Source organism: Cyprinodon variegatus, unplaced genomic scaffold (assembly GCF_000732505.1).
Source record: "Cyprinodon variegatus isolate N-32 unplaced genomic scaffold, C_variegatus-1.0 Scaffold58, whole genome shotgun sequence".
Classification (NCBI taxonomy): domain Eukaryota; kingdom Metazoa; phylum Chordata; class Actinopteri; order Cyprinodontiformes; family Cyprinodontidae; genus Cyprinodon; species Cyprinodon variegatus.
Genome location: NW_015150511.1, coordinates 541,538 through 553,559, shown reverse-complemented (window position 1 = coordinate 553,559; position 12,022 = coordinate 541,538). Strand labels below are relative to the sequence as shown.

General features: G+C 37.1%; 2 protein-coding genes across 2 annotated transcripts in view; both read left to right on the top strand.

Annotated features, from left to right (window-relative positions):
• The window catches only part of LOC107082685, an 8,867-nt gene extending 7,366 nt beyond the window's left edge, over positions 1 to 1,501 (top strand). Inside the window, exons 4-5 of the mRNA XM_015371472.1 lie at positions 243 to 810; positions 1,064 to 1,501. Coding sequence (XP_015226958.1) covers positions 243 to 810; positions 1,064 to 1,368 — 873 coding nt within the window. The 3' untranslated portion in view covers positions 1,369 to 1,501. The remainder of the gene's footprint in view (positions 1 to 242; positions 811 to 1,063) is intronic.
• Positions 1,502 to 4,600: 3,099 nt separating this feature from the next.
• Positions 4,601 to 9,706, top strand: LOC107082655 (C-type lectin domain family 2 member B-like). Its single transcript, XM_015371441.1, has 6 exons — positions 4,601 to 4,673; positions 8,364 to 8,492; positions 8,585 to 8,746; positions 9,040 to 9,179; positions 9,257 to 9,363; positions 9,455 to 9,706. The coding sequence occupies exons 1-6, from the start codon at positions 4,601 to 4,603 to the stop codon at positions 9,609 to 9,611; spliced, it is 768 nt and encodes a 255-aa protein (XP_015226927.1). The 3' UTR covers positions 9,612 to 9,706.
• The last annotated feature ends 2,316 nt before the right edge of the window (positions 9,707 to 12,022 follow it).

Here is a 12,022-nt window from a genome sequence, read left to right as displayed (position 1 = left end):
CATGGGCAAATATAGCTGCCTGGATTGAATCTCACATCAGAGGTTTATCCTCACCACATATCTGCACTAAGTAATTTTCTACATTTATATACATATTCATGACATGCTATTATTAATCTATGGGGTCCAATTAGTTGAAGGAACCTCTGTTCCTACAACAGAAACTTTAGCTGAACACCAAACTTTATGCAGCCCTTCTCATTCATATTGTGTCATATTGTCTCTTCGTCTTTTCTGTCCAGCTTGTTTACTTCGTGGTTGGAAATCTGAACACACTGTCCTACCCGGAGTCCGCAGATCTACCGGCGTTTGTGAGGGAAAACCACGGGGCAGACAGGAGCTCCAACAGCGACCGGATCATCATCAGCTGCCAGGTGAAGACCAGGGTAGTGGAGAAGGTGTACGTCACAGAACATGACGACGGAGACCTTGGAAGGTTCCGATCCGACGGAACCCACGAGATCAGCCCGGAACTGATCCGGGTTCTACAAAACCCAGAGCTGGACCTCAGCTTTCTCCTCACTCAAATGGGTTACTATGACGATGTAGAGATGCTTCAGGATACGGAGGAGATGCAGGATCCATCAGTCCAGATGATGTTCAGCATGTTACAGAACGATCCATCTGGGTTCTTCTGCGAGGCCTTCAGCTACCAACTGAACTCTGATCAGTTCAGGTCCAACATTAGCACAGACGGGAGTGTTGTTTGTTACAACTCCACGCAGAAGAAGAAGAAAAAGAAAAGCAAAAGGAAACAAAAGCCTTTGAATGCAACCTCCTGCCAATCCGACTGGGAGCTTCGGTATGAAGGTAAAACACCCCCATTGATTAACTCCTTCGAGTTCTTGGGATGTTAAGGAATGTTCAATTGTTTTTATTCACCCATCACCACATTGGATCTCCTTAGTTAGATCCATATTGCTACACAATATGAACAAGAAACACTTAATTTGTCAGTTTTTATCATGTTAACTAACTTTACCTGTTTGATTGTAATGAAAAATTAGCAAAATGTACTGTTTTAGTCTCAGATTTGACTTTTTTGTGACCTTTTTGTCTGCAGATTATTATGACGATTACAGGACAAGCTACAGCAGTGGAGCAGGATATGGAGCTGGGTACGGAGGAAGTTATGGAGCTGGATATGGAGCTGGGTATGGCAGCGGAGGTGGAGGAGGATTTTCCAAGTTCCTAAAAACTCTCTTCAAAGTTGCAGCGATTTACTTGGCAGCCAAATGCTTCAGCTGGTTGATAAGGAAAATCTGGAGCGCAAACTGGGTCAAACAGCTTCTCCATTTTATTCCAGGTGGGGCTCCTGGGTCTCAGAGCTATCCACATGCCCACGCCATGCTGGATTATGTTTACTAAGGCTGAACAATTTTAACAAAAATCTAAATTGAGATGAGTTTTAACCAGAGGTGTCAAGTAACGAAGTACAAATACTTTGTTACTGTACTTAAGTACACTTTTTAGGTATCTATACTTTACTCCATTGCTTATTTTTCTTCCTACTTCTATATTTCTACTCATTACATTTTCACACAAGTATCTGTACTTTCTATTCCTTACATTTTTAAAACAAACGTTACTCGCACCATCCACATCTAGTGAAACTAGTGTAATTGGATGAGTCATAGAACGCAAACACTCATTGGTTAGCAAAGGAAATCATCAGAAGCAAGCAGGTGTTCTTCAAACTGCAAACGTGAATTGTCTATGCCATGCTACAATGACGGATTCGTAAAAAGACGCTGAAATGTCTTAAAGGTCGCACACAGGCGAGAGCGTATCGGGAGATGGAGACCAACAAGACCTCCCTCATCCTTGGCCCTATCGCAAAGAATTTTTCAAAATAGTCGAAAAATTTAGCTTTCAATTCATATAGTGGCATCTGGCTGTTTCTTTTAAACGTTACTTTATACTTTAAGTCGTTTTTGGAGCACATACTTTTTCACTTTTACTTGAATAAAGAGGTCAAGTTGATACTTCAACTTTACCAAAGTTTTTAAACTACAGTATCTATACTTCTACTTAAGTAGTGTACTTTTGACACCACTGGTTTTAACCAATATTGTGATTTTATTTAGATTTTCTTTTGCACTAACCACAAGCTTGTAGATGTTTTCTTTTAGGGTTTCATTTTTTTAAATTTTTTTTTTGCCTTAAAACCTTGCTTGTCCAGAATCCACTGTTTTATGTCTATACTGTAACCTTTTGGTGAAAAAGTGCTTACTTCTAGTTCTATATCTAGATCTGCGCGCGAGCTGGAACTCTCTCTACCTTTCTGGGTGGCAGCAAACCCACTTTAAATGTATTACCGCCACCTAAAGGCACTGAGAAATGTAGCGTGTTGCTCTTGTTAAATGTACTGGGAACAAAATTGAGTGCCTCTGCTATTTTAAAATTGTGTTTTGCTAAATTGCGATTATAATGCAAATGCAATTAATATCAAAGCTCTAATATTTACTAGACCTGTCAAGAGTTTTACTTTGACCATTTCTGATTTCCTGTTTTATGCTGCTTGGGTGATTATTTTAATCATTCCGAATCGATGAAGATGTATTTTAGGGTGTTGTGGCCATTAATTAGCTTCGTGAGACCATCCTGATCTCGCGAGCTTTCAAGATTTCACTCGCTAATCAGTCTGGAGACTCTCCGTTGAAGAAAATTTGGAGCCGTTCACCTAACCAACGTCCAATCAGCGTTGGCTTTGAGGCGGGTTGAGGTGTGACGCAACGAGAAGCGCGACAGTTCAGTCTAAAGAACATGGCGGCTTCAGCCGGTGAAACTAGCGTTAGCGTGGCTATCGAGCAAGTTTTATGGGAATTACAGAGTATTTCCTCACTGAAAGAAGAGCAAAACACTGCTCTGGAGGCTTTTCTCAGAGGAAAAGATGTTTTTGCTCTTCTCCCGACTGGTTTCGGCAAGAGTAGCCTGGCTGTTAGTACGTCATGTGCTTCGTTGATCTGATTGGTTTATTTGGCCGGTCTATCACCAACATAGGCCAATTTGCTAACCAGTATTTTCGCCCCTTCCCAAAATTACTGCAACGGAAGGTTTCCAGATGGATATGCGGAGCAAATCCATCGGGCGGAGTCAGGTTAGCCATTTATGCTAAATTTTTGTAATTTGTTATTTCTACCAATTTAGTTTTTGTCTTTTGGTATGTGGTTGTTGGAACAGAAGGCTGCGACACAGGGTTATTGGTAGATAAATGATAACATTTTTCTACATCTGATTTTTATACATTCACTTGAAATGTGACACTTAGTGATGCTGTTTCAACAGCTCCCCCTGCTGTCGCCGGTGGAGAATTAATGATCCTGTTTGACTTATGGGCTGATCAGGCTGGGGATATAAGTGCTGCAGTTATGGTAAAGATTTTATTAAATACAATCTGAGGTTCCACCTGTTCTGTCAGAGGGAACTTGGGGTGTTTTTTACAGTTAGTTTTGGAAAAAAAAAAAAAAACCTGTACGCAAGGCTGAGAAATGTATTTTTTTCTTTTTTTTACACAAATTTTTCTTCAGTTTTTATTTATTTTTTTTTTATTTCTGCAGAACATTTATTTATCCTCTGTCAGCCTAAAAATTGTTTCTGTTCCTTTGAAGAGAAAAGGATTTTGACATTTAGGAAGTGTTTTCATTTATGTTTTGTTGATTCCATTTACATATAAAAGATTTCAGTTGCATTTCGATGAAGGGGTCTAGATTTGTTACCCTGCCTAAACATTTAGTGCCTCTTTTTGCCCCCAATCCCCCAATGAAATATTTATAGATTTGTTCTGTTAGTGAAAATAAGTAATACATGAAATCTCTTCACTGCCTTTAATGAATCACAGCCATAAAGAACTGAGACTGCTTGCTTGTTTCGTTAATGTAAAGCACTTTGTATTGTCTTTGTACCGTATAGAAATAAACTTACATTGCCTAAAAATATGAATGAAACCTTTGGATTCTTTGACTTTGAAAGATTCCCACACGTTCTGTCCGGAGGAACGTTTCTGCCACAAACATTATTATTTCAAGCTTACTTTGCATAAATGCTCAAGAGGAGGAAGTGTAATGAAGGTAAATTCTATTTACTACAAGAAAGGGGAGTTTTTCCTCTCCACTGTCGCTTCATGCTTGCTCATCATGGACAGATTTACACAACCTGTGTTATCCAAACTGGACTTCCATCTTTCAGGTCCCAGGGTGATGCACTAGTATCAGCTCACGACCAACTTCGTCCTCTCCACTCCACCACCGGTTTCAGGCCTGGGTTGAAACATCCCTACTATTTACCTCTGTTTATGCATATCAAAGCAAATTCTGTGCTAATGTTTCCTGCCGAGGTCTGAGCGCCAAAGACTTAAGTAATTATCAATAAAACTCTTCTGATCGTCTTTTCTTTCCATGTGAGTTTTTCAGATTGAAATTTTCCGTAAACAAGATTACATTATTTGTTACCGTATATGATCACAAGAAGTTTGTTTTGTCTTTTAAGCCTCTAAGGTGTGTGGTATTTCATTTAAAGGAACAGAAACTTAGTCACTCAGCTGTTGCTTTATAAATGGTGAGATCTTCCCTGTGAATAGTTCACAGAGAGAGCCGCTCCGATGAAGCCAGAGGAGGAGATTTATGTTAACTTGGAGGAGCTGAATCTGTCCAAACTCAAATATGAAGAGAATGGTAAGGCCTGAATATTAGTTAATACAACAGAGGCAGGGGAGGTGTCTGGATTTAATTTGAACATTGCAAGAATGAACAAATGCAAATTGACTTATCATCCCTGTAAATACAAGAGTATCATATTCAATGAGTATTTTCAGAACCATGATTTTCTGAGACCTCTACATTATCAGTGTTATGTTTTCTTGAAAATCCTGATGTGTACAATCAAACACATGTAGTGAGCAGAAAATGCTCACTACATTGAATGGAAATGCCTGGTGCCTTACAAATCAAGTACAGATGTATATATTTCTTCTAACAATTATTATAGGCTTATTCAGGCTTTATAGTGTTAAAAGAGAGCAGCGTTCTTATCAAATAAAAAGAAATACACAATCAAGATTTGTGATGATTTTTTTTTACTTTAAACTAAATGGAAACCTGTTTTTTAAAATGTAAATTTAGAGCTATGATTAATGGAAGAAATATTGAATGCTAGTCACTGGATGTTTTATCTGAAATTTTCCTCTGAGAAAGAGAGAATGTGAAACCTAAGAGAAGGAACAGAAAGCAGACGTTTAGTTTTACCTCAGATGTAATGACCAGAAAAAGGAAGACCCAGGAATAAACCATAACACCATGATGCGTCTAAAGAGTTTATTGGAATATGAAACTTCCACAGGTCAGGAGGGATTGAACAGAGTCAGGAACTGGAACTTCTGGAAGGAGATTGAACCGTTGAGCCTCAACGGTTGAGGGACCAGACAGAAAAAGAGGGACGTGTTTCTAGTGTTGGATTCTGGTTCCCTAACCTTCTGTCTGTTTGGTGACAAACTTTCAGAGTCATGGTACAAACGGTCTGTCACGTATCTGGTGAAACTCAGAGGATTCCTGAATCCGTTCAGGCTGATTTGGAGGAATCCTTTGATTAGTCGTTGGTCTAGAGAAATACACAGGGTCAGATCCATGAGACCAGAGACAGGCAGAATGATCATGGAAACAAACCAGAGTACGGAGTTAGAGCCAGGTGATTGGAAATCCAGAGACAATCCACAGTGGAATCCGAGAGCAAGGTAAGGGCCCAGAAAACAAGTTACAGATCGAAAAGCATACTATGACAGGTCTGATAATGTTCAGGTAAGCTTGGAAAATTAGGCAGGCAGGAACGCTAGATAAAACTCACCAATGGCTTGTAATAATCTGGCCCTGATGACTGGTCAGGGAGGTGGTAATATTGTCAGGTAAGCAGGTGAATCTGATGGAGGCTGATTTGAAACAGGGCAGACCTGAAAGGTGTGTTTAATCCTGAATTACACCAACACTAAATCTCTAAAGCACATTCAGCTGTACTCAAGTTTCATTGTGAGGCTCTCTGACATGTTCTGTGGTAAAACAGTGTTGAAATAAAATATCTAACGCAATCTAGTACATCCTGATAATTGAAATCTTTAACATGAAGGGTTTTTTCTTGATTATGAAAACTGTAAAAACGTGACAAAGTGATTTAAACTCTAGGACCTACCAACATTTTTTAGTTTTAATCTGTAGTTTATTTAAATTTTGAGTCTCTGTTCTGTTTTTTTGGGTCGTGCTTTTTAATACAGTACCAGGTAAAAAAACTAGTGAACTTCTAATTGGTTCTAATCATAGATGCCTTGAAATAAAATCCTCTTTTGTTGCAGAACCATAATCTAATTTGGAAAAAATCTAGATAAATTCAACCTTTATTTCGAGCACATTCGATTTGTTTGGAAGAAAATACAATATCACCAAAAAACTGGTAACGAACAAATCAACAGAGCAACAATGACAGAATTTGTCCGAACCTCTCTAGACAGTTGGAGACCAGCTATATCATTTCAGAGTTTTGAGTTTAGAGTTAAATATCTTTTACTATTCATCTCCAGGTGACTCCTGGATCATCTCTGATGAATTCCTCTCTCAGCCCACAGGTTTTTTAGAGAGTTTATCTCTGGACACTGAGATGGACCTGGAAGAAGACTGGTTTTGTGTTTGCTGTGGCTGAGTGTGTGTAAATGGTTGAATGTACTTCTGAGTAAAATTCTTTTTTTTTTTTAAAGATTTTAATTTCCAAGTACAATTTTATTTTGTATATAGTTTTTCAACCACATTAATTTATATCCTTCTATAAGGATTTTACCTTCTAGACTCCTGGATGGTCTGAAAGCAGACCAATGCAGTTGAAAATACCCAAGCAGATCAGGCTAATTTCCCCAGAAAATGTGAGAAACTAAAATCTGACTAAACAAAACAAAAACAGAATCTGAAAAAAAGTTTGAAAAATAAAAAATTTGAAGAGTAAAATCTGAAAAAAACTGTACAAATATTGGTTGAACTTATGCATACAAATGAACTTCTCTTAAAACCCCTTTTCTTTTATTGAGGAGTTCTTCAATGTTCAGTTTTTTGAAAAGCCTTTTCTTTAAATAAAACATCTCCTGTGCTTTTAGTATTATTGGAAGAAAACCTTTCAACATAAATAATGACCTTTTTTTTTATTTATCAAATGGCCACCAGACTTTTATGTACCATATCCCCATGCTTGGTAGAAAAACAGGACCACAGTATCACAGATCCTCCACTGTATGTAATATTGGGCAGATATTCATTCGTTGTTTCATAGCAGAATAACCTGCAGCATTCACAGCTGCAACACCCATTTATAGTCTGATCTGAACACAGCTGCTGATGTTAGTGATGGAAATACCAGGCTTTTTCTGCCATCACTTCTAAACAGTCAGTTGGATTGATTGATTGATTGATTGATTGATTGATTGATTGATTGATTGATTGATTGATTGATTGATTGGTTGATTGATTTGTAGATAGTGTGTTATGGTTGTTATGGAGACACAGAGATCCAACAATTTTCAGCTGCTGTTTGGAAGTTTATGATTAATTTCAATTACCGTATTCAGACTTGCTTGAACACATGGTGAGATAAATGTTTTTTCCTTCAGGACTGGTCTTAAAATGAGTGGAAAATTGGTCCAAAGAGAGATCCTGATTAGATTGTAGAGATTAGAACATATTCAAAGATTATTACTAGTACAAGCTTATACTTTCATATACATTGAATAGCAATATACAATTAAGAAAACATGTTATAAAGGAAAACAAAATATAATACAAATTAAGCTTGAAAAAAACTTCTTGATTAAAAAAAGGGGTCTTAAAAAACTTTGCAGTGCTTTAAAATAAAGAATTCTAATTTAAATTTTTCAGATTTAGATTTTTCTGAATGGGTTTTGCAAATAGCATTCTTCCCTAAATGTGTTTCACAGATAACATTCTCTCCACTTTTCATTCAATGTCAACGTGTGTGTCAAGAGTCAGCTTTTGTACTGGGCTTAAAGTGATGAGAAAGTGACTGTAAAATGTATTTTGAAAAAGAGAATTTTAAATCTATAGAAAAAAGGGTTGAAAGACTAAAATTCTAAAACGAAAAAAAAAAAAAAAACAGCAAGGGAACATCACAGTTACCCGCAAAGCCTTTTTAAAAAAATTAGATGTTTAGTTTTATTTCTGGATTAAATATCCATGTACAAAATGTCTTCTTTGCTTGTAACAATAATGAAACTAAATTCCCTCCATACAACTTCCATCTATTATAGTTTTTATTTTTACCTTTATATAATTCACATTATTTTTCAAAGATAATGTTTTGCTTGATCTTTGCACCTTTAGGAGACAAAGCAGGAAAAACAGATTTTTCGCCTGTGAAAGAAACCAGAACCTTGTGTTTTAAAGCGGCACTTTTTCTGGGACTGCTTAGTTTCCTCCTGCTGGCCGTGGTGGTAACTGTCAGTGTCCTGTGTAAGTGTTCACCCCAACATGACAATTGTGAAGATGAAGTGCAATTAGCAAAATGCAGATAACATTGCTCCTCTTTTATTCTCCTCACCAAGATCAAAGAGACTTTAATCAGTTGAGTGGAGAATTGGCCAATCAGACGGCAGAGAGAAACTACCTCCAGATGATGAACCAGAACCTAACCTATGAGAGGGATCAGTTAGAAGTCAGTTTAAAGGTGGCAGAGCTGAATCTGGAACAAATGAAGAAGGAATCTGGTGAGTTTCACAGAATAACTTTTGTGGGAAATTTATCCCATACTGTCTGATCATTTTACCAATAGAAAGCAGAAATATACATGGTATAATAAAGAGAATTGGCCCGAGCACTAAACCCTGTGGTGCTCAAAAACTAACCATGATTACTAAAGATTTATAAATCACATCAACAAGTGGGTAACATATGTGCTTTACCATAGATACTACTAGACTAGTTCAAGCCTTTTAGGGGGAATATTGTGATTATTTATCTTTTGAAGAAGAATTAATGATTCATAGCTGTACTTTCTCAGTAACATGCCCTGTTGGATGGAGGAAGTTTGGCTGCAGGTGTTACCTTTTGTCTTCATGGAAGAACACTTGGGAACAAAGCAAGTATCAGTGTTCAAGAAACGGAGCAGATCTGGTGATCATCAAAAGCACGGAGGAAATGGTGAGGTTCTGTTTACTTTACGGATACAAACCATTGTCTCTGTTTGTGAAGTAATAAATAAATTTGTAAACCTGCAGATGTTTCTGAAAGAGCTTGGAGATCAGCTGAAGTTTTGGATCGGCCTGCAGTATACAACCCCAGAAAAAGGATGGAAATGGGTGGATGGAAGTTCTCTAACAAACTCGTAGGTGTTTAAACAATCTGCTTTACTTAACTTTTCTTCGTTTAAGCAATATCCTTTTTTTTTTTTTGATGATCATAAATTTTCCTTGCAGGTACTGGGAGAATTCATGGAGCCATTTCAGGACTCAGGGATGTGCAGCTTTAAACAGTTTCCGTCTATGGTCCAGATCGTGGAGCAAGGAGACTTGTTCGATGATGCTGCATTGGGTTTGTGAGAAACAGGCTTCTCCTTCTGGACTCCTGCAATAGAGCATTAATCTATCTTCTCAAACTTTTGTTTTGGAAACATTATTTAAGGCATGGTGCAAATGAAATGAAATTATATACTGAGTTTTGGATTAATATTGTTTTTATGTATAACTGAATTAAACATAATTTTCCACCGAACTTTTCAGCAGTCCCTGCAGTCAAATTTTGTAAAGAGGGTTTTTTATTTCTAGCATGTGATTCACATGTTTTCATTAAGAAGCTAATTGTTAGTCAGTCACTGAATCTGGATGGCATTAAAGTTAGTGTCAGATAGTAATCTAAAAAACTTTACTGTTGTATTTGATCAGGACTTTTTATTTATATCCCATATGAGCTTTTTTCAGCTTTAAAGTATTGCAAAGCTTATATCTTCTCCCGAGGTGATGCTCAGAAACTCCAAGTCCAAACATTTGTTGTTTGCTGGACTATTCTAATTTTTCATCATCAGGAATTCCACAAAATGTAGCTGATCCAAAATTCTGCAGCCAGAGTTCTGATGAAAACTAAAAACTGAGAACATATTTCTTCTGTTTTAGCATCTCTTCATTGGGTACTTGTTAAATTTAAAATTCTCATTTGCATGTATAAAAGCCCTAAATAATAGTCCAGCAAACAACAAATGCAGAGATGAGAAGGCAGAGATAAGTTATTTTAATTGAGGTTTCAGAGGCAAAAGAAGCAAAAAACCAGGAGCGACATAAGAAAGCAAAAAAACAGGAGACGCCAGGGAGAAAGAACACATGTGGAGCAAGCAATGAAGCAACAAAGCAACAAGAAACCAGCAATGGGGAACTGTAGAGGTGGTGTATATATGGGGAACGGAAACAAAAAGAATGGGCTAATGAGCTGATATGGAGCAGGGGAAAGAAAACAGACACAAACCACTACAATGACACAAAACGAAAAAGAAACAATTATCAAGGAAACAGAATGACATAAACCATATATGAGAGAGTGGCTCAGGTTATCCTGAGCTATTGCTCTAGTTCTGCCACTGTAGGCTTAGACTGCTGGAAGACAAATGGCCCACTTTTCCTTTATTCTTTCTCTTTTCCACCATTCTTCAGTATTTGTCAGTTCAACCCCTAACTTTGGCAAATAGCATGGTTTACCCCTCAGGTCTGACCAAAAATCTGAAATATGAATGTCTGAAAGAAAGAACTACACACAAAATTGTATGGCTATTGTATAACCCTGTTTACAAGAAGATCTTTCCAATATAAACACTCAATAAGTAAATAAAACTTTAAATTTCACATGAAATTCATCAGGAAGCCAGAGAAGGCTGGACTTAACAGCTGATAGATTCACATCACGTTGTTTTTGTTGTTCAATAGGTCCCTAATATAAAGATTTTCTGAGGAAGTAAAAGGTTTCTCTTCCCCTTCATCGTGTCTTCATTTAGCTTTTGGAAAAAAGGCTTACCTGTCTTCTCTTGACAGCTGTTCTATAATCCATTTAGCATTTGAAATATATATTGTTAATTCAATAAGCAATGAAATTTAAACATTTTAAAAAATTTGTAAAAAACAAAACAAAAAGACAGAGAGTGCAGAGAGTAAACGTAATTTCATTTCCCTTGTATGTCTTGTACATATGTAGAAAATGACAATAAAAGCTGACTTGACAATCAAATCAGTTTAATAAAAAATTTTGTTCTGTATATTTCAGGACTGTCATGATGAGAGACTTGTTCAGGACCAAAGGGCAGACAGAATCTAGGACATAGTGAGTCAATGATATTTTAAGGAAATGTTTGTGAATTTAACAGAACTCGGAGATGATGAAGGCTCTGCAGTAGAATGGCGACTTGTCCAGGGCGTAGCCGCCTCTCGCCTGTTGACAGCTGGAGATAGGCACCAGCACCCCTCATGACCCTCATGATAAGCATGACAGAAAATTGATGTAGGGATGGATGGGCATGAAGATGGAAATCGACACAGACAAATAGGGAAATAACAGTTTAAGTTGAGGAGAAACCAGGTGCAAATGGTGGAACAAAGAAGTATACACAGCTGAAGACGATTAACTATTTCAGTTTTGGGTGAGGGAGAAACGAAACCTGGGAGGATATTCTGATGAAAAGAATAAAACAAGATAAAGTAATGAGTAAAGATTAAAACAACGATAAATGGAAACATGCAGATACATATTGGAAGTCCAAAGAAATTCAGTAAAAAATAACTGTAGTAAATGGCAGTAAGATTTTTTGTAACAAAAAAGGAAACTTTACAGCAATTACTAAAAATATCTGGAACTGAGCAGTACGAAATCAAATAAATGTTATAAATTTGTATATACAATATATGCATAAAAACTAAGAATGTTCAAACAGGATAGACAAAGATGGAGTCATTTTAAACAGCATCGGACAGCAGTGGTGGCTGGTGAAAAATATTTTTGGTGGGGCT